Source organism: Aplidium turbinatum, chromosome 8, assembly GCF_918807975.1.
Source record: "Aplidium turbinatum chromosome 8, kaAplTurb1.1, whole genome shotgun sequence".
Lineage (NCBI taxonomy): Eukaryota > Metazoa > Chordata > Ascidiacea > Aplousobranchia > Polyclinidae > Aplidium > Aplidium turbinatum.
This window is the reverse complement of record NC_137479.1, coordinates 28,092,039-28,115,539: the sequence shown is the minus strand read 5'-3', so window position 1 is coordinate 28,115,539 and position 23,501 is coordinate 28,092,039. Positions and strand designations below refer to the sequence as shown.

At 37.2% G+C, this 23,501-nt stretch overlaps 2 protein-coding genes across 2 annotated transcripts; both read right to left on the bottom strand.

Moving 5' to 3' along the window:
* Window positions 1-1,122: 1,122 nt before the first annotated feature.
* On the bottom strand, window positions 1,123-11,547 carry LOC145776319 (flotillin-2-like). The gene is made up of 10 exons (XM_082587720.1): window positions 11,458-11,547; window positions 9,869-9,950; window positions 9,264-9,354; window positions 8,933-9,056; window positions 7,727-7,959; window positions 6,704-6,823; window positions 4,378-4,592; window positions 3,687-3,870; window positions 3,309-3,458; window positions 1,123-3,086 (listed from the first exon to the last, which is right to left on the bottom strand). The coding sequence occupies exons 1-10, from the start codon at window positions 11,504-11,506 to the stop codon at window positions 3,057-3,059; spliced, it is 1,278 nt and encodes a 425-aa protein (XP_082443846.1). The 5' UTR covers window positions 11,507-11,547; the 3' UTR covers window positions 1,123-3,056.
* On the bottom strand, window positions 11,546-13,715 carry LOC145776320 (very-long-chain 3-oxoacyl-CoA reductase-like). Its single transcript, XM_082587721.1, has one exon. It carries the CDS (start codon window positions 13,647-13,649, stop codon window positions 12,711-12,713), a length of 939 nt encoding a protein of 312 aa, XP_082443847.1. The 5' UTR covers window positions 13,650-13,715; the 3' UTR covers window positions 11,546-12,710.
* Window positions 13,716-23,501: the final 9,786 nt, after the last annotated feature.

Here is a 23,501-nt window from a genome sequence, read left to right as displayed (position 1 = left end):
GGCAAGATTTAAATCAGCTGATTGCGGTCCTGCACATTACAAAGTAAATTAAATGAACCACGCGGTCGAATGAACCATTTTTTCTTCTGTAATTACCAAACTAAGTTCAAAGCAAGAATCAACTCTCTGGCTGAGTGCTAGAAGGGTTTGCAGTCAGCTGGCCCATAGGGAAAACTGTCCTATGTTAAAAGTATCCACCGGTCAAAACACTCTATCTGCTGCAGCAACCTGCAGATTACAAATACGCGTACCGATATGTAAGAAAAAGCGAAGATGATTCATGATTCGAAAAGGAGCGAGAATCAGCTTTGAGGCGAACAGAGGAACAGTAACAATCTATCATTTACCTTGTACCCAGTGTTCCCTCTAAGAAAATTTTACGCTGAGCAACTATTTGATTTAGTGAGCATGAGCATTTTAATGCTGAGTTAAAATGAATTACCAACTTTGTGAACCGAGTTTGGGAACCACTGGTCTAGAAGAAGTTTAATAAAAAGCGAACAAATTACACATTTACTTCAAATAGTTTCTTCCTGTTTTATGTAATTGTAATAATTACTGTAATTAGTTAAACCAGTCTTCAGAGTCGAAACTGGAAAATAGGCTATATTTTGCAAGCTAAGTAATAAAGTTACTTGCATCCACGAGTGTGGAGTGTTTGTGAAGCAAAGACAAAGGATTGTGATGTAACAAAAGGGTACTGTGCATCAGCACACGGTATAAATGCGATAAGCGCAGAAGCGTTCTGTCCAAAAATAATGTTGAAGATCATTTTACTTTTCAATTTGGAAATTGCAAGAATGAGATTTTACTGCGCAAATAGTCTGGTGGTACTGCGCATTTGCTCAGTTGCGCACCTTAGAGGGAACACTGCTTGTACCCCGCCCTTGGCATATACAGCAAAGTCTCAATGACTAATTGTTTATCGCATCATTTATTAGGGGTTGGTGAGCCAGTTAGCCTACTTGTATTTAAATTGTAGGTAGTACACTGCAAAGCTTTTGCATTTGTGAGAAACCGCTACCATTAAGCTGCAGAAAGCTTTCTCAGACAATACAGAAATTACTTCTTATCAGTCCCCAGAATAAGCTTTTCACCTGAAACCATCACAACACGCACAGCAAGTGTTATTCCTGAATATATTTGCATCTATGTACAAATGTTGACGATCGACTGAAGTGAGGCGAATTTTAGCCGGAAAACTTCCAATAAGAGGTAATCTTGATTACAAATCTAGTCTTAAAGCATAACTGCAGTTATAGTAACACTACAACGGTGCCTTTTATCAAACGCCGAAAATAAGGCACAATCATAAACCACGTCCAGTTTTAAAACAAAAAATATCTGTCGCTTTCAAGCAACTGTTCACAATTTAAGTTGGCGTCCGAATTTTTAATTCATGTTTTGATAAAAACAATCTTGAAAGCGGGCTTCAGCACTCGGCCTACTACTATCAGTGAATATGATGTCAAGATGTTGCAAATCTACAGAATTGAACAAAAACACCGAAAAAAGCTTCAGCAAAGAAGATTTGATATATAACATGGCTTGGTGGAAGTCATGGAAAATAACGTTTGTTGCAAGTACAGATATGGACGTGTTTACAAATGTGTCAGTTACGATACATTTCGAGAAGTAAAGCATGCATGTATTTCATATAAGCCTACAATAAAAGAACAGAAATCACATTAAAACAAAAAGCTGCCGACTGAAGGGACACATGGCACGTTGCGTCACCACTTTCAATTTAATTCTAAAACGTCCATTTTGACTTTGCAACATAATTCTTTGGTTACTAAACATTATTGGATTTTTGTGTAAGAACAATATCACTAGCAAGTTGTCGTGGTCCCAGCACGCAAATTAGTCCTTTGCTACATTGATGCAACGTCTCAACCGTCGAAATGTTTCACACGGTGAATCAACGTAAAAAAACGACTGATTTGCTTTCTGGGAAGAAACATAACAATGGAACCTAAATATCAAGATATTGCGGCCTTAACGTATGTTTTGACTTATTTTGGACTCGAACGCGCCTTAACGTTTGCGCTTTGCTGTTTCTACCTATTTCTCAATCCCTGCTGTGTTGGCATGTATTGTTTTCGTCGTGATGGAAATAAAAAGGATTCGAACTGACCCAAGTCGAATTATTTGCGACAATCACGCAACATTCAACGTAAAATCAACACATTTTTTAATTACTTCAACCCAGGCAGAAAATGGGTGCCTTTTTATACGGATCAACATCTGCGGATTAAAGCAAAAAAGAACTAGTTTGTCGGCTGGAAAATGTTTTCACATGCAATATTAAACAAACTCACTGCACCTCGACGGAAAAACTAAAACAAAAGCTCATTTAATGTTGCTACAACGTTGCAATACGTCAAGGTAACGTTAACAAAGCTACGTTTATTTGCGGGGGTACGTTGATATATTTGTTCCCAATTAGGAAAAGTTGCGATTTCTACATCGTTTTGACGTAGTCTACATTCACACAGCAACTTAGTCATTATTTACATTGATTCAACGTCGGCAGACGTTGAATCAATGTAAAAATCGACGGATTTGCAGTCTGGGAAAGGTCAACTTTTGCTGGTTGGGTTTTGGCACTCCAATCAACATTGAAGAAGACTTCAAAAGTTCACCATACATCTCTTGTTAGAGAGCTCTATCGCAGACAGCAAATCAGTCGTTTTTTTACATTGATTCAACATCTGCAGACGATTGATTTGCTGTCTGGGATGGAACGGCATAGCAATAGTACCGGGTGGTAAAGACTTTATAAAAAGGTAAGAAATACCTACAATTGCTACTCAAGGTACAGACGACATTTGATTACTGAACAAACTAAGCTAATGAATTTAATGCTGCTCCAACAGCAGAAAACATTAGAATAATGTAATATACAAAAATGTTTGTTAAAACACGATTAGTCAGTGGCTCATGTTAAACGCGCGAAGCTTGAACTGTGAACGTAAAATATCTTCATTGTTAGTTAAGATAATTCCGAGGTATAGTTTCTTTCTAGGAAAAACCATCATTCCCGCACTGACTTCTCACCGTGCCCCTGGCACCTGCTTGAGAATCTGCAGAGAAATGAAATCCAATTAGCGAGCACAGAAGAACAGCTACTTAAAAAAAAACATTTAGGTTAAGATTAGCAATGACTCCGAAGTTGATATTCGTTTCATTTACTTTTCATTCAAAAACAACAATAGGCTACCGCACGAAATGCACCAAAACAGAGAGACAGGACGAATTTTCGATAATCGCTCATAAACGCCGAGAGAAAAGGCACGTCCTCTTACCTTTGAAAGGTCGACACCGGTGATGGCCTGCACGGCTGGGGGCATCTCGGCTAGCAGCTTGGTGACTTCTGACGTTGTTCTATCATTTTCCCCACCCAACATCACGATCTCGTCCACGCGCGACAAGGGAGCGGCCACTTCGGCGGCAATCTGAAACAAAAGACCAATTTTAAGGCAAGCAAAATTTAGTTTGATATGCGACATACGTTTATGAAAAATGACTGTTTTCAAACTTATGTCAATTTGGCTCGCCATGCAAAACAAGCGGTAGCGCATATCACACATAAATCAACCATTTGGCATCTTGACATGACTTCAGAGTGCATCCCTTTCATTTTATTCAACTGCGTTATAAGTTATCAAGATGATTGATCTTACCTTTGGTAGGGACTCAAGCACAAGGGACATAAGAGCAGCATCTCCATATTGTTTGTAAGCGGACGCTTTCTGTCTCATGCTCTCAGCTTCAGCCTTACCAATCGCTTCAATCGAACTGGCTTCTGCAGAGCCGACCAACTTTATGCGCTCGGCATCGGCGCGCGCTGCTTCCACGGTTTTTGTTCTAAAGAAGCAAGGAAGGTGTTAATCTAAGATCACAATATGTAGTTGAAATGATCACCTAACAGTAGCAATAAACACAGACCATAACTTCTACCTTGCGGGCAAAGCGGTTAGCCGGATAAGTTTAAACGTGCGACGGATTCTGAGGGTAAAAAATATATCACAGTGCAGAACACTATCACCAAGAAGCAAGGGTACAATGTTGTTGGCCCCACAAAAACAACTAACAATTACTCAACTTCTTACGTTGACAAAACTTGATCACGCACTTCCTATGCTGTCAAAGCATATCAGCTCACTTGCAAATGAACTTTACTTGTACATGTTGTGATTGCTTAGCCACAACTAGCTGTGTGCTTATTTTGACATCACAAACACCACTATTAACCAGCGACACTGTCATACTATCATAGTACTCACTCACCAAGCTATTTAAGGCGGAGCTAAAACCTTACACGTTTCCGATATTGCCGATATTTTCCGATATATATATCAGTCGTCTACTTACCTCTTTCCTTCAGCGAGTGTTTTAACTTTATGAGCCTCAGCTTCGGTGGGTTTTCGGACAGTGGCTTCCAACTCTCGATCTTTTCGTTCTATCTCTTTCGCTTCAACATCAATTTGTTTTCGCCTCTGCACAACATCGATTTCGATCTCTTCTCGTCGAATCTTTTGTTCTTCTTTGGCTGCTTGAAGTTTGTATGCCAGTTCCGCTTGAGCGTTCTGGAAAAAAGTGAATGCGAATTATTATTACATGTATATACATCATCTATTCTGTCGTGTTTGGTGCATCAACTAAACAGCGGTGTTCGTCTGCACAGACATAGTTGAGAAGACGTGACGGTAACTGTTTGTTCCAACAAACAAAAGTAATTTACAGGTATACCAAAATCAAAGACTGCATTTTTTCATCTCAGTACAAAAGTACAGTACGGATTATACGGAAAGTTAGATTTATACATCAGAAATGTTGATCAGAAAATGAAACACAAAAGCTTTTCCAAGAAATTTGTTTGCAGAGAAGTGATATATTCCAAAATTGGAAATTTGAAGCGTATCAGGTTCAGGAATATACTGCACGTAGCTGCGGAAATCGTAGGAGGGTTTCAAACTATGCTGTCGGATACTTTGCAGCGACCATTATTGTAGATGGGCAACACAATGCAACAAACATAGAAATATCTTGAATAGTTTGCCTTAATTTTAAAGCTAGAAAGACACAACCAGAAGTCTTGTGGCCAAAGCTTAAAAACAAACACTCTCGAACTAATGATACCGAAGGTAGTGAACAAACGTGCGACTGGGTTAAAACATGAATGAGCTTGATTTCCAATCCTAAACACACAACTTAAGTCATCATAGTCACAAAATCTAACTCGAAGGTTGTTTCTACATATTGTTACGTCAACAACGCAAACACATTCGTTGCGGGCCAGTGGCTTGTCTGCTATCTGCGGCTAGCCGATACGTATCATGTGACATCCTCAGTGGCGGTTTGCCTACTTGTCGGCATGTGACACAGCAGTGTGCTGCGTTAACTTAATATACGAAGCTTTTTGGCAGAACTTGCTGGAAAAATGACGGATCTTCCGAAAGATGCGAAACGAAATACGCAATACAAGCAAAGCAGCGTACTGGTGGGACAAGTAAAAAAGCGTCATTACAAATTCCGTAAGCATTATTCCAGTGCAAACAGTCAGAATTACTCAACGTCTGCAGACGTTGAACCAATGTAAAAAAAAGTCCTGATTAACTGTCCGGGGTACCATCACTGAGCAATCAGCTAAGTACCACATTGTCATCCACAAACGTTGACACTTAAATGCAGAAAGTTAAACTGCTTAAATGGAAGAACTTGGGTACTGTGATTTTGATCGTCGCAAATGGGAATTGCCAAGGTGTTCCTGCAGTTGAAACAACGCTACGCAGTGCGACTGAAACTTATTTCATCTGGAACTCAGCAACACCAAATGACCAAGCACTCAAAAACTCCATCAACCAACGACCACAGAGCATTGAGTCAAGCGAGCAAGAGGAAAAACTTCACAAAAAGCAGCAAGACAAAGGTCAAGCATTCAGTTCATATACATCAACAATATCTCTTTTAGTGCGCAACATATCAATTGCCACAATCGTATCCCGTCGAAGGAAATGATTTCATTGCACGATAGGTACCTACAACCCTTTACAGATTGAGGTTTTAACAGTAGGCCAAAAGCTGCTTTAGATCCTGCTTCCAAGCCCAACAGCAAAACACAAAATTTTTATACAAGATTAAAATTAATTTCATCAAGTCACTCCAATTGAAGTAATATGCAACAAGTAGGCTTGTAAACAGCACGGCCGCAAGCAGGGTTTTGCTGATACTACATATTTCTAACACCTTTCAAACCTAAGACTAACATTGCTTTTAACTGTAGCTCACGCCCTACGTGTGAGCATGCAAACGCATGTAAGCAAAAAAAAAATACTCGATAGTCGTGAACTGAAAACGCTGCAACAATTTTGCTGTGACCGCAAAGCGCTAAGTTATTTCATACAGTCAGTAGTCACGTTCAATGAAGAAGCAACGAATCACGAAGTTAAAAGAAGGTAAACAAAACCGTAGATGGTTTGCTATAAGGTGCTTCAGTTAGTACCCAGTCAGTAAAGCAACGTCTGCAGACATTGAATCAACGTAGAAAATGGTGATTTGTTGACTGAGTTGCTCACAAATTGACGCATTGAATATATTATACATGACTAGGGAGTTCAATAATGTTAAAATAAGCAAATAAAGTCGGGCAGAATTTTGTGAAAAACACGAAGAAACATGCAGAGAGCGAAGTCCTCACCGCTGTATTGACTTCCTTTTGATAAGCTGCTTGGTTCATTTTGAATTCTCGTTCAGAGTCGGCCACTTTGGTGTCGGCGTCGAACTTCACGTCCATAAGTGCTTTGTCACATCTCGCTTCCTGAGTAAAGCAATTCAAGATCAGCAATGTGGTGACATAGCTTCGTTTTTTCACTTGAATACCTTTGGCAAACTGACAACTATGATTTCTTGCCGGTTAAGTTGAACCATAAAAAATGAACAAGTATATCGATCAAACTTCGTAAAAATTAAGCAAAAATTGATGGTTTTCGGTTGGTGCAGTAATATGTTTCAGGGAGTTTCAGTTAGTCACCCACATCACTTAATTGTATTTTAAGTTTACAACTGCCTCGTTGTAATTACAAAAAGCTACTCGAAAATGTGACAATTTAGCCAGCAATAAATCTGATGCACGAAACGCAAATCACTTCAAATTACTAAGTACTCCAGAATAAACCACATTGCCATTCGACTATTTTGAACGGAATTGTTTCCGTGAACACAATTAAGCATCAGAAAAAAACAGCTGCTTACTATCAATGAAACAGCTTAGCGAGCATGCATTCAGTCTAGTCTAAAACAGTGGGAAAACTGTGAAGTGGTAATAAGGAAGCGGTTCACATCAAAATATGTACACTGAAGAAAACCGCGTTGCAGATTCTACCAACCCAGACAGCAGAATCTGTCACTTTTACATTAATTTAACGTCTTCAAACGTCGAATCACTGTAAAAATCACAGATTTTGTTGTCTGGGAAGGTATGTTATCAAGTAAACAGATAACCTGTGGATTTTACTGTGTTCCTGTGTTCTTTACTGTATCAGTGTATCATATGTCTCTCTCTACGTATGCATCATTGCTATTGCAGTCCACGACGTGCATTGATTCTTGGTTATACAGTACATTTAATATCGTGCGTATTTTCAAAATTTGTTGAGATGTTAACTACTACATGCAAGTGTAACCGAAGCTGAAAAGTTGTTAATAAGACTACATGACTTACCACTATCCCCGAATCCCTTTCAGCTTCAGCAACGCCAATAGCAGCATCTTTCTTCACTATAGCGCTCTGTGCCCGACCGATCGAGCTCAGGTAGTCGACGTTGTCGACTACGTCCTTTATAACAAAACTAAGTATCTCGATGCCCATTCTTCCCACATCAGGCGCGGCTACTTCTCGCACCAATGAGGCAAACGTCTCACGATCTTGGTAAATCTGCTCCACCGACAAGGTACCTAGGAGAGCAGAAAATGAAGGAATCCAACAAACTTGAACAGCACAATGAACCACATTGTCTCATCACGTTTATTGTCCAAGTGCTGAAACAGAGGCTAGGCAAGGCAAAAGTAAACGCGTTATGTCGTTTTTTTACTGTCTAGTTAACGTAAAGTGCTTTAAAACAGCGAACAACATATTCTTTGCAATACAAGAATCTGTCCAAACTAGCTTACGCTGACTAGGGTGCAAAGTTGAAGAGTTAGAAATTCAATGAAAGAACTTGTCAAACACGTCTGCACTCCACAGAATTTTGGCATTCCAGATGTATCGTCAATCGTTCTAGTTGCTAAGCAATCGTTTAAATAATTTCATAAAATGTTCTTAAAATGTAAAATTGAAGCCTTGTGATAACCCCTGGTTTTTTTTTGATTTGGCGAAGTGCTGCTCTTTTGTAACAAACCTTCTCGCGATAAATCAATAAGGATGAACAACAAAGAGTTTCTACAGCGAAGCATAGTACGGACACAGGTACAGCGAGTAAATTATTAATAAACTTGAGCGTCTCCGTTGTAATCAAGCAGACCGATGCCTTGGCGAAGCCACAAAAACCTTATTTTACTTCTTGTGCGTACATAGTTGAATAACTGGACAAGAATGCAAGGCAAATAATCAAGCATTCGTTTAGTCATTGAAAGGTGGAAACAGCTTACTTAATACAAAAAAAAATTGAATGGCTAAAACCCTCGTGCACGGGCCTTGTGCAAAGCGTTACACAACACACAGTGCTCGCTGTGACTTGTATAGCATCTGTGACCGCAGTGTACTATATGTTGTTGCAGTGGGTGCAAAATAAAACATAGTTATTATTATTGACTGCAAAAAGCAACACTCCAGGTGACGTTGCATCCCAAAAAGTCAAGTTTAATTACTGCAGTGACTATAGCTTAATTAGTTATATAATCATAATCTATAAACACTTCCCTGTCTTACCTAAAATAGCACGGAGATGCCCTTCAAGAGTTTGAAGAAGAATGTTTTCAATGTCAGTCACAGATTTGTCAAGAAACTGCTCACAAGCGGATGAAAGAAGTTCCTTCTCTGTCATAACTTTCACCTGTTCACAAAAAGTAAACAAATAAAATGATAGATAATGGTGGTTCAATGATGTATGTAGAAATAGTAGCATTGTAACTGTATAATATGCAAGATGATTATAATATACAAGCAATACCATTTTTAAAGAAGGTAACCTAATAACTAAACATATAAATCTACAGGAATATGAATAACTTAATCTGAACTCAAGTTAAGAGAAATGCACCTGTGCTACACCAGTTACAGTAAGAGGGACTCCGTGTGCAGTTTCCACACTTTGGCATGTTGGATTTAATGTCATTACCTCCAGAGACAACCTGTAGGAGCATAACACAACAAAATTAATGATCTATGCTTGGAAATGTTCTCCATTGATGATTGCATAGAAAACTTTGCACAACGTGTCGCTCGCTACAAATTAGGTAAAGACAAAAAACGATACACAAGTGCATTAGTATACCATACAATCGTACATATTGTGTTAATTTCAGTACTGCTATCTTTTTATTATTGGAGAAAGTCTTTATGAGGCAGTCCAAATGACTTCCACCTTGATTGCACCAATGCACCATTTGTATGCCACCATACACGGATACTATAAAGCTATAACAACGTCTTACCAAAATGCCACAGTGACATAATGACTTAAACCCTATAGATGCAATAACCTCTTGAAACATTGCCTAATCGATCTCACGATATTTGGGTAAGGTAAAAACACAAATAGTGTCATTTGGGTTTAAAAGTCATTCGACATCTATAATGTTGGAGACCATTTAATCAATTACATTTGCTTTATCATTTTCTGTTAAATACATTGGGGTATTTTACCTTTGTACTTCAGATACACATGCCCAAGCCCATGCCCACCCTCCAATAACATACTTCTTACCATCATTCCCACAACATCCACCTGTGAAAAGACAAATATATTTGTACAACACAATTACTAAAAATGTTAAACATTTGTAAGCTAATCTTTATTCAGTATTGGGAAGTGTCAAAACTGTAGTTCAAAGATAATATATGCAGAACTTTAGTAAACAGAGAATAGTTTTATTGATAAAATATAAGTTTGCTGTATGTCCAACTGTCCATCTTGCAAGATAATGCACTTTGTTATCAACATCAGGCAAATCTAGTATAATCCAGCCACATTCAAATTGCAAAAATTAAAGGTCTACCATACCAGAAATGTGATCAAGATTAAAAAATTTTCAAAATGTGAAATTAGACTTTAGAGATAAAGTATAATAATATACACCAGTGGTTCCCAACCTTTCTTTGGTTGTTACCCTAATCTCCACCCTGAAGTGAGGTAATTACCCCCTCGATCAATTTTCAAAAACAAAGGTGTTTATTGCTATGTATTTCACTGAATACAAGATAACAATGCATGGCAAACATTCAATGTGAAGGTTGGGCCTGGACTTCAGCCGCCCGCTTTGTGATCCTGGGCTTTGTGGTAGCCTACTGAGGGCGATTCTTGCGTCGCTTTTGGCATCCAGACGATTGCGCTTCTTTGTCTTCATTCACAAGGCAGTTGAAAATCCTTGTTCACAGCGATACGTTGTTGAAAAAGATGTCAGGATATTTAATGCCCGTGTCGCTAATGTTAGTGCATCCTGGAGTCTGCCAATCCAGAAGGGTTCCAAGCCTTTCCCCTTGAAATCACGTTTCAACGCTTCGTTCTTTCGGAGAGTGATAAATTCTTCTTTGGCCGGAAAGTCGTCATCATCCACCTGGCTGTCATCACATGTGAAGGGCTCAATGCACCATTGGAGACTAGCCGTGTGCACTGTGCATGTCCAAATTTGGAAGTCAATCTTCTTGGCTGGCTGGCCTACGTGGTCAGCTATGTCCTCCTTCAACGCCGCTGTCAACTTCAGTCCATTGCCTGCAAGGTAGACGTCGATCGTTGAGCATCTGAAACTGCGCCACTGTGCCTCTTCCAACTAGCTTGCAACTTAACCTTCGCGATAATTGCTGCTACGGCTACTTTGGTGTGGATCGCAGTTACATTCTTACCTTGAATTGCCTATTTTCAATTCACCAAAAAAAGATATCAGCCAGGTAAGACAGCTGGGAAATCCACTGTTGGTTAGTGAAGTATTCAGCCAAGTCGGGCTTTTCTATCAGAAAAACATGGACAACCTTACAAAGTTCTACCAGGTGGATTATCACTTTGCCACAAAACAGCTATCATACTTCTGTGTGGTATAGTAATGCTTCGTATCTTTCTCCAATCTTCTTGCACAGTTCCTTGAAAAGACGGCTAGTCAATTTTTTCGCTTTTATAAAATTCACAACCTTTACTGTTTCCAAATCGGGTCTTGTTACCCCCCAAAAATAGGCAAATTACCCCCGGGGTAATTTACCCCCAGGTTGGGAACCACTGGTATACACCAATGAAAGCTTACCAGAAACAACTAATGCTTCATTTGGTCCAACCGTATGGCAGTTACCCATGATCACTAATCAGTTGCTACAAAATCTGTGCTAAAAAGCCTGCAAATTGGTCAAAACCGAAGCATAACAATTAACATTTGCAACAGTATCTCATACAAATCAAATAGTATGATATATTGTTTAGTCACTAAGAGATTGCCAAAAAAGATAGCTTCAAATTAACAAAAACCAGGGAATTAGACAATTTGAAAAGTCTTCTAAATGGATTAAAGAAAACAGTCTTCTGAGCAAAAATCATCATTTATAATAACAAGTGATTTATAAACCATGTAGCGGTATCAAAAATACAAGCAATCACTGAATGAACAGTTTCATGGCACCTAAAACACTTTGCATATTTAGCAAGGAAAATCAATAGTTTAGTATCATATTAGTTAGTGACTATCTAATGACAAAGCAAACATATTTAAAACAACTACTATGCAACATTGTACCAAGATTTTGGAGCTTTGCTAACCAATGCAAATTTTTTATAACAAAAATCATACGTTTGAACCAATTTTAAAATGTATTGTATATTATAATGGTTTATTAGACTAAGAAAGTTGCAAGAAATTTAATTTAATTATCATATTTTCAAATGTACTATTAGCTAAAATAAAGACTTTGAGTTGTAGCATTGTAAGTACGTACTAGATTTGAAGTTTGAGACATAGCATCAAAAGAGGTTTTATGCTAAGCAATACATCAACACTTCTCTAATTCTGAATATATATATAATGTTGTACAAAAACAAGTTTAAATCATCACTTTATCAATCAAAACAAACCTACAGTATATGTATATATCATTCAACAATCAGCATCATGTTTCTTTATTAGCTTTAATCAAGCCATTAAATAAAATCAGCAGCCAAGTATAACGGCCCATTAAAACTATTCACTATTATATACTATCATATAGTATACATCACATACTTAAAATTAAACAAAAATTATTAGCAAACAAAGCATGTTTGAAGCTACTTATAGGTCAGCAGAAGTAAGCTTAGTAGCTACATGATGTGAACACATTGGTAATATAAGTGTCGCAACAGTGATTTTAGAGAATGCCAATTGGGTTAAGTATCTACTCTAAACAACATTAAATCACTTCATATTAATATAACAGATTTAATCTTTTAACCAGCCAGATAAACGTAACACATTGTCATTTCAAAATGGTGTAAACTGCACATTTTTATCATTAAAACCTTCAAATAATCCTATGCTTTTTTCTCAGCCTTTTTTTGTAGAGCCCTTCTACGAATTTGATTGTGCATTCGATCTGAAATCCAAATGTAAAGACTTTCTGGAAGAAGATTTACTATTGTTGCTTGAAGAGCATGTGGAAAATACCCATAAGTACGGCTTGCTTTTCCAACAGTTTTCAAAGAAGAAGACACAAAGGTTTCTGGAGTTGGCACCATCAAGCTTGGTCGACGAATTTTTGATAGTTTAGTGGTGACATAATATGGCATTAAGCATTGAACTATGACTCCATTCTTTTTATATTCAGAATTTAAAGTTTTAGAAAAGCAGTCGACAAACAGTTTGGATGCTGAATATAATGACAATAAGGGTGTCGGACGAGCAGCAGCAGCGGATGAAACATTTAAAATAATTCCTTTCTTTTTTGCAGCCATTGCCGGTAAAATAATCTCAATCATCTTCACAGTTGACGTCATGTTGATGGAAACCATCTTATCAATAACATCAGGAAGATTTTCAACATTCAAGAAATATTCTGGGTAGCTGAAGGACACACCAACATTGTTAATCAATACACCAATGTTTAAACCTTTCAGTTTCCGTGCAATGTTGTCATAAATATCATACTTCGCAAAATCAGCTTGAATTATAAGAGTATTTACATCATATTTTTTCTCAACTTGATCAGCAACTGATTGCAGCTTGTCTCCACTACGGCTAATAAGAACAATGTTCTGGCCACATTTTGCAAGCTTGTTCACAAATGCGAGACCAATCCCATCAGTCGCTCCAGTGACAACAGACCATTCCCCATATTTTTTAAAGTCAGGACAAGATCCAAGAAAATATGTATCCAGAAGCTTCCACAAAGTATGAACAACTTTCAAAATAGCAACGCCCAAAGTGAAGTAAGCAGCATATTCCAACAGGGCACAGCACTTTGTATCCACCATGATGTATATGATAAGTCTAGTTTCTTGAGTAACTATATATTTGTTTTATAATTTTTAAAATTAATACCTGAATATACCACAAAGAACAACCTAACAATAAAAAGAAATTTAATTTGCACAAACTAGTTGCAACAAAGTTTCTGATTTTATACAAAATACCGGCTTCCAGGATTATTTGATTTATCCTCATATGAAAAAAAAACATCTAAATCTTCTGAAAACACTAACTTGACTGACATTTGTTTCTCTTACCAATATTGTAACTCACCACATTACACAAAGTTCTATGTTTTAATGTGTTATGACAAAAAGTTCGATAATAATGTGGTAACATCGTAAAACTGATTTTGTGCACACCAAAACCTCATACCATAGGACACCAAAATAAAAACCTGGATTTGCACCTGAGCATCTTCAACAACACTTACAAATCAAACATTAAAGGCAGTGGCTATTTGACCGGCACCGGTCTTTGAATTTGAAACACTATTTGACCGGTCATGACGTCACTATACAGGCACTTTTTTTCTTTTTCAAAGCAAAAGACGAGAAGCGCGTATATAAGTTCTAAATTAGACAATTTTATTCAACTCGATTCGGGCGCGTGCGATACTTTGCCGGCTCCTATACTAGAGGGAATGAGTTCGATACTACCCGGAAGCGTTCTTTTTTTTTTTTTTTAACTAAATTTTGACCCGAAGTGCATTTTTGTAGTCAATTTTTAATCTGAGTTGCATTCCATTTACAATTTACATACCATTAGGCCGGGTCTGCTACTATTCGGCGAGTCCGATTCGGCGAGTCCGATTCGACTAGTCCGATTCGGCGAGTTCCCTATTCGGCGAGAGCCTTTTTCGGCGAGTGCCCTATTCGGCGAGTTTTTGAAATTTGTGAAAGGAAATTATCGGATACCGTAGCCTAATTACAATTGCCGTTTTTACATCGTTTTAACGTCGCTAAACGTTGAAATCGTGCAGAAAGGAATAAAAATAAAATGTTTAAACTATTAAATTACAATTCGTCATGTCAGTTTAGTTGTTTTTATTTCTGACCATCATATGAAAAACAATACACGTCAACATAGCAAAGGGGTAGAAAAAGGTAGAAGCGACAAAACACGAACGTTGAAACGTGCTTGTGACCGAAGTAAGTTATTGAGTTGAAAGAAACATACGCACCGACTTCCGGGGGGCGGCGCCCCCCGTAAATTTATGGTTGAAGGGCAACAAAAATGGTGATGACAAGTGGTGTTTCAAAGATAAAACACTTCGTGAAAGAGATTTAGATAATTTAAACGGACTTAAAGAATGCCGAAAGCAAGAAAAGCCTACGTTGCTCTTGCCCGCAAAACAGCAGCTGATCGCATGGCTTTCTCATACGGTATGGAAGTTTCAAAGTAGATGGTAGAGTAACTTGCACTGCTGGAATAGTCACGTAACTATTCACTGCAATATTAAGTAAACCAGCTAAATTAGACGCGCTATTTTCAACGAGGTCTTCCCGCTGTGAGACAATTATGATTCAACAGAACGCATTGTTTTCTTCGCAATGTGTGAGAATTAAATCGAAAACCGATAAAAGAAAAGGTGTTTAATGGTCTTGGTCGCAGATATTGCCTGCATTAACGACGTCTCTTACCGCTATTATCACCTAGCTAACCTGACATCATTGTTTTATGCGACCGCTAAGGTTTGACATCGACTTCAACGATCATGGAATGTTACGTTATAATAAGAACGATTATATCCTACACGCAAAAATAAAAAAATTGATCTCCTCTTTCTGTTTTGTCTCGTGAGCTTTGCATATTGCTCAACAAGTGCATAAAGTTTAGAATTGACAAGAAATCATTGAATTTGAAAATTAAGTTTAAATCACTGCAAATAAACGTATTCAAAAGTTTTACTTAGGCCGACGCGATTTCACACTCCGTAATCTACGTCGACAATGATTTTTAGTGCGTTCATTTTGAAAATTGCCGAGCTGGAGACAACAGCTTGTCCCGTGTTAGTTGAACTTGTCTTTTTGAGGTGAAAATCACGTGGGAACATCTCGACCTTTACTCGAGTATAGCCTACTGTATTCAATAAAAGACTATAAAGACTTTCGATAAAAAACAGAAGAGAAAACACTTCGCCGTTGTCAACGCTTTGAAAGTAATTAGCGAAACGAGGTTAATAAAACTGATAGCGGGTTTTCACTCTGCTTGAGATCATGATTTTTGCGTTTTATTTCGATAACTTCACTGTCTTGATCGTTGTTATTCACTCGCACGAAAAGGAAATGAATCGGCTTGTTTTCCAACAGTTCCAATTATGAGCTAACAATTTCAAAAATTTTACGACTAGGCGTACTGCATGCGTAAAACTAATCCTTTCAAGCAGCGCTTCTAATAAATACGGTTTGCGACCTATTTGTTAATATAAACAAGACACTAAGCTTAATTAAAGACTATTTTAATTGAGTAAAATAGCGTTATGGTTATGACGTCATCACCTTTCTCGCCCCCCAAGGTTTTTTGAAAAGTCGGCGCCTATGGAAAGAAATTTGGCACGGTCGCAACACCTTCAGAAAAATTTAAGATATGAAGGGAAAATAAAATAAAGAAAATGTTACAAAAAAAAATAAAATAAATTTTGTTTATGTCTATAAGTTAGTACTTTTGAATAGTTAAAATGATTAGTTTGGATCAACAAATGTGTGGCCTACAGCTTGGATTGAAAGGAAATTATCGGGTACCGTAGCCTAGTTATCTCGACCAGCAAAAATTTGTTCCAAGAACACAGTTCATTTTTACATTGTAGTAACAGAATGAAAAGGCTAACCAAATGTGTGGCCTATCGTGTTAACGTCGCTAAGCGTTGAAATCGTGTAGAAAAGGGAGCTTTTGCTGACTAGGATACTTTGAAACTGAGAAACATTCACAGAAGCCTTTCGATTTGTTCCAAGAACCCAGTTAGCCTAACAGTTCATTTTTACATTGTAGTAACAGAATAAAAAGGCTAACCAAATGTGTGGCTTACTGTAGGCCGCCTACAGCTTGGATTGAAAGGAAATTATCGGGTGCCGTAGCCCAGTTATCCCGACCAGCAAAAATTCACAGAAGCCTTTCGAATTGTTCCAAGAACCCATTTAGCATAACATTTCATTTGTACATTGATTCAACGTCTGAATACATTATCTTAAAAATGCAACGTATCGTAGGGCTTCTGTGAATGTTTTTCAGTTTCAACGTATCCTAGTCAGCAAAGTTCTCTTTTCTACACGATTTCAACGTTTAGCGACGTTAAAACGATAGGCCACACATTTGGTTAGCCTTTTTATTCTGTTACTACAATGTAAAAATGAACTGTTAGGCTAACTGGGTTCTAGGAACAAATTTTTGCTAGTCGGGATAACTAGGCTACGGTACCCGATAATTTCCTTTCAATCTAAGCTGTGGGTCACACATTTGTTGATCCAAACTAATCATTTTAACTATTCAAAAGTACTAACTTATAGACATAAACATGATGTTTTTTGTAACATTGTTTGGTTTATTTTCCCTTCATATCTTAAATTTTTCTGAAGGTGTTGCGACCGTGCCAAATTTCTTTCAACTCAATAACTTACTTCGGTCACAAGCACGTTTTAACTTCGCGTTTTGTCGCTTCTATCTTTTTCTCGACCTTTGCTATGTTGACGTGTATTGTTTTTGATATGATGGTCAAAAATAAAAACAACTGAACTGACATGACGAATTTTAATTTAATAGTTCAAACATTTTATTTTTATTCCTTTCTGCACGATTTCAACGTTTAGCGACGTCAAAACGATGTAAAAACGGCAATTGTAGTTAGGCTACGGTACCCGATAATTTCATTTTAAAAATTTCAAAAACTCGCCGAATAGGGCACTCGCCGAAAAAGGCTCTCGCCGAATAGGGAACTCGCCGAATCGGACTAGTCGAATCGGACTCGCCGAATCGGACTCGCCGAAACGGGCCATTCCGCATTAGGCCTACCAGTTTTTTAAAAGAAGCATTGTATATATATAACTAACTTGTTGAGAGCAAAAATGTAATGCTTCGTTCGACAAACAAGGTCACATCAATCAATCATTTTATTTTTCGTCATAACGCGTCCGGGACGAAAAAGATACTAACTAGAAAAATCGATATAAACCTACCAGCACGTTAATGAACGGGAAAAGGTGGCAAAACCTTGAAAGGTTTAAAACGTGCCTGAATGAAAAATTATGTAGTATGCTATATATCAGTAGTTAGCATAGCCACAAACAGAAAATTACCCAGAGAAATTCTCAAATACAATTTGGGTAGAGAGGTAACTCTTTTAAACCATAAACAGACATAACTAAGCAACAACACTACATTTAACATTATAAAAGCAAAAAACAACAAGCGAACGTTTTCGGCTAGTCATATAGCCCTTTTCAAGCCTATAAGAAAAATACATTATTGAAAGAAATGCTAAAGAATCATATAGTATCACAGCAAAAATATGGTCAAATCTAAAGATTTGAGAAACTGCCTCGCTCACACAAAATGATAACTGAAAATTACACAGCGCAACGGGTCAAGTATTTCAGAGGTAAAAAGAATTGATTGTTCAGACAAGGACTCAGGCAGATTACGAAAGAAAGACAGAAGCACAAGAGATAGTGGCACAAAACAAAGTAATGCGAAAAGCACAAGACGTGATAATTTAATCAAAAAACTGTTAAAAGGTAAGAAGCTCCGCAAGCAAATAATTGCCTGTTGAGCCCTGGGTTTAAAGATTTGATGATCAATGCCTCATGAATTTTGGTTTCGAATTCGGACAAACACTTACGTACAATTTTGAAAGACTGCAATGACGGTTTATTATTTGAGCACGATTGGCAGTTTCTAATATGGTCTTTAATTGCACTGTTTTTATTAAAATTAGCCAAATTCAAATGCTCTCCCACTCTCGTCACCAAATGTCGCGTGGTCATACCAATGTATGACGATCTCGCATCATGCGAGCAAGTGAACTTATACACGACGTTAGAACATAAGCGGAAAGGAGTTTTGGACTTTAACTGAAAATAATAACCAGCTTTAAATGTTTTATAAACGGGAAAAATCTTAACGTTAAACTTCAATGCAATAAATCTGGACAAACTTGTGGGAAAACGTTTGGATTCCTTGCCAACAAACGGGATTGTTAGAAAGTTTTTGAAATCAGGCTCCTCAACTGGAGACGTAGTGGAAACCGAATTCAAAAACCCTCCAAGAACCTTATTAAAAAACCAAGTCGGATAATGATTAGCACCAAAGTATGAGCGTAATTTATTAATTTCATTATTGAAACAGTCATTGTTCGAGCAAATGTCTCGAGCTCGCGAGATAAGGCACTTGATCAAAGCAGATTTGTAATTAGACGGGCAAACAGCGCTGAAATTAAGGAAAAGATTAGTGTTTGTCGGTTTACGCCAGACCCAAGTATCAAATCCATTACCATTTATTTTGATTTCTACATCCAAAAAAGGTATAGTCTCCGTGGCTTTTTCTACAGTAAAATTTATATTTTGATGTTGCGTATTGAGTACTTCAAGAAACTGTGAACAAGAATTATCGTCATCAAATATGGCAAAAATGTCGTCAATATAACGTAAGTAAAGCTTGGGAAAGAATTGGGAAGTATTTTCAGAAAAAATCTTATTTTCAAGGTGGGCTAGAAAGAAATTGGCAAGAGTGGGACCCAGAGGCGAACCCATAGCCACTCCGTCAATTTGCTTGTACAATTTATCTTTGTATAGATAAAAGCCACAGAGACTATACCTTTTTTGGATGTAGAAATCAAAATAAATGGTAATGGATTTGATACTTGGGTCTGGCGTAAACCGACAAACACTAATCTTTTCCTTAATTTCAGCGCTGTTTGCCCGTCTAATTACAAATCTGCTTTGATCAAGTGCCTTATCTCGCGAGCTCGAGACATTTGCTCGAACAATGACTGTTTCAATAATGAAATTAATAAATTACGCTCATACTTTGGTGCTAATCATTATCCGACTTGGTTTTTTAATAAGGTTCTTGGAGGGTTTTTGAATTCGGTTTCCACTACGTCTCCAGTTGAGGAGCCTGATTTCAAAAACTTTCTAACAATCCCGTTTGTTGGCAAGGAATCCAAACGTTTTCCCACAAGTTTGTCCAGATTTATTGCATTGAAGTTTAACGTTAAGATTTTTCCCGTTTATAAAACATTTAAAGCTGGTTATTATTTTCAGTTAAAGTCCAAAACTCCTTTCCGCTTATGTTCTAACGTCGTGTATAAGTTCACTTGCTCGCATGATGCGAGATCGTCATACATTGGTATGACCACGCGACATTTGGTGACGAGAGTGGGAGAGCATTTGAATTTGGCTAATTTTAATAAAAACAGTGCAATTAAAGACCATATTAGAAACTGCCAATCGTGCTCAAATAATAAACCGTCATTGCAGTCTTTTAAAATTGTACGTAAGTGTTTGTCCGAATTCGGAACCAAAATTCATGAGGCATTGATCATCAAATCTTTAAACCCAGGGCTCAACAGGCAATTATTTGCTTGCGGAGCTTCTTACCTTTTAACAGTTTTTTGATTAAATTATCACGTCTTGTGCTTTTCGCATTACTTTGTTTTGTGCCACTATCTCTTGTGCTTCTGTCTTTCTTGCGTAATCTGCCTGAGTCCTTGTCTGAACAATCAATTCTTTTTACCTCTGAAATACTTGACCCGTTGCGCTGTGTAATTTTCAGTTATCATTTTGTGTGAGCGAGGCAGTTTCTCAAATCTTTAGATTTGACCATATTTTTGCTGTGATACTATATGATTCTTTAGCATTTCTTTCAATAATGTATTTTTCTTATAGGCTTGAAAAGGGCTATATGACTAGCCGAAAACGTTCGCTTGTTGTTTTTTGCTTTTATAATGTTAAATGTAGTGTTGTTGCTTAGTTATGTCTGTTTATGGTTTAAAATTCTCAAATTCCAGCAAATTAAAAAAGGCAGTGGCTATTTGACCGGCGCCGGTCTTTGAATCTGAAACACTATTTGACTGGTCATGACGTCACTATATAGGCATTTTTTTCTTTTTCTCTTTCAAAGCAAAAGACGAGAAGAGTGCCTACTGTATATAACTTCTAAATTTAACAACTGTGTTCAGCTGATTCTGTGGCACGTAGGATACGTATCGGGCTGGTGCTCCAGAGGGAATGAGTTCGAATGTTCGATACTACATGGAAGCGTTTTTTTTTTAATTTTGACCCAAAGTGACTCAATTGTTAGGCTTCTGCATTTTTGTGGTCAATTTTTAATTTGAGTAGCCTACACTGCCTACAGCCCAATTTTTTATGTCTTTTCAAATATGAGTAATAAAGTTAGAGTTTTTTAACTTTCTTGAATTTAAGAATTTTTCTGGATAATTTTCCGTTTGTCATAAGAGGATGTGACCGTGTTTGCCGAAGGACAACACTAAAAGGCGGAAATGCGGAAACGCGGAAATAAGCCGAAATAAGTTTAGAATTAAAACAGTCATAGTATTTAATGATCTCACAATTGCTTCTAAATAATATCTTTCAATGATATTTCAACATAAGAAAATGTTCGGTATTGAGTTGTGGCTAAAAATCGCATTTCCGCCTTTTTCCTATTTCAATAAATTCCATTAAATTTCAAAATTTACTCCAATAGCTGTGGAATTAAAACAGTCAAAGTATTTAACGACCTCACAATTGCTTCTAAACAATATCTTTCAATGATATTTCAACATAAAAGTAGGTTCGGTGGTGAGTTGTTGTTAAAAGTCGCATTTCCGCCTTTTTCCATGTTGCAACATTTCATTCTTTCATGATGAAGTCATCGCTATGTTAAACAATATGGACGCCAAGATCGTACTTCCGCGTTTTCTACATCGGCATTAGATCGCTACTTCTGCGGACAATACGCCATTTCACGCCCGGCTTATTTCCGCATTACGCATTTCCGCCTTTTAGTGTTGCCCTTTGCCGAACAACGCAAAAATGTAATGACGAATGGAAAATTACCCAGAGAAATTCTCAAATTCCAGAAAATTAAAAACTCTAACTTTATTAGGCCTACTTAATTTTATTTTTTAATTTTCTTGAATTTAAGAATTTCTCTGGATAATTTTCCGTTCGTCATAAGAGGATGTGACCGTGTTTGCCGAACGACGCAAAAATGTAATGCATCGTTCGGCTAACACGGTCACATCCTCTTACGATGAACGGAAAATTACCCAGAGAAATTCTCAAATTCCAGAAAATTAAAAACTTTAACTTTATTACTCATAGTTGAAAAGACGTAAAAAATTGAGCTGTAGGCTACTCAAATTAAAAAATAACCACAAAAATGCAGCAGCCTAACGATTGAGTCAATTTGGGTCAAAATTTAGTTAAAAATTAAAAATAAAAGAACGCTTCCGCGTAGTATCGAAAACATAACCGCCGAATTTAGAACTTATATAGGCACTCTTCTCGTCTTTTGCTTTGAAAGAGAAAAAGAAAAAAATGCCTATAAAGTGACGTCATGACCGGTCAAATAGTGTTTCAGATTCAAAGACCGGCGCCGGTCAAATTGCCACTGTCATTAAAAAAACTCTAACTTTATTACTCCCATTTGAAAAGACATAAAAAATTGGGCTGTAGGCAACTCAAATTAAAAATTGACTACAAAAATGCACTTCGGGTCAAAATTTAATTAAAATTTAATTTAAAATTTAATAAAATTTGTAGTATCGAACTCATTCCCTCTAGAATAGAAGCCAGCGAAGTATCGCACGCGCCACAGGTCGAGTTGAATAAAGTTGTCTAATTTAGAACTTATATATATACGCGCTTCTCGTCTTTTGCTTTGAAAGAGAAAAAGATCCCTGTATAGTGACGTCATGAACGGTCAAATAGTGTTTCAGATTCAAAGACCGGCGCCGGTCAAATAGCCACTGCCAACATTAAAACAAGTTGTACTGTAGCAAAAATATTTGGCTTCCTCCATGGTTTAAATTAATGCCAAAAAAAGTTATAAATCCAAATATTTTTGCAAGCGAAAGCTCTTGACAAGCTTTATTTAGGATAATTAGACCGCGAAACCTGATTGTTTTCACTTACTGATTCAATTTTATCTTTCATTGAATTCATTCTCATAAACAAGATTGCTTTCATTTTATTTTTATTATTATTTATTTGCAATCAGACTCAAGTCAATCAATCAATCATTTTATTTTTCGTCATTAACGCATCCGGGACGAAAAAGATACTAACTACAAAAATCGATATAAACCTACCAGCACGTTAACGAACGGGAAAAGGTGGCAAAACCTTGAAAGGTTTAAAACGTGCCTGTGTGAAAAATTATGTAGTAGGCTATATATCAGTAGTTAGCACGGCCACAAAACCCAAAAAAAACAAATAGCAAAAAATAAAACAAAAACAGAGAGAAGCACACATGTAGTAATGAATGACAGCCTATGAAGAAACCATAGAATTCAAATTTTTAACAGTCATCACATCATTATTTGTTTGGTTGCACCCTGCAATACATGGATACTAATAATTTTTTATGATCTATAGTAATTATCTGCACATTCGTATGCATCGCTGTTTTTGCAAACCAAAATTAAGTTTATGACTTTATAACGTACGGTAACAGTGCCATACCGTACTTATAAAATGCTAAATAGTTTCGTGCTTCTGCGCAATGCGCTTATGCGCATCTTGCAAGGTAAAATTTCCAGTTTGAAACACTGCTGCAAACCAAGGAAAAACATTTCAAGTTTTATGAACTTTCAAGAAAAAGATGGGTGTTGACTGTTGACGGATTAGTTTATGATT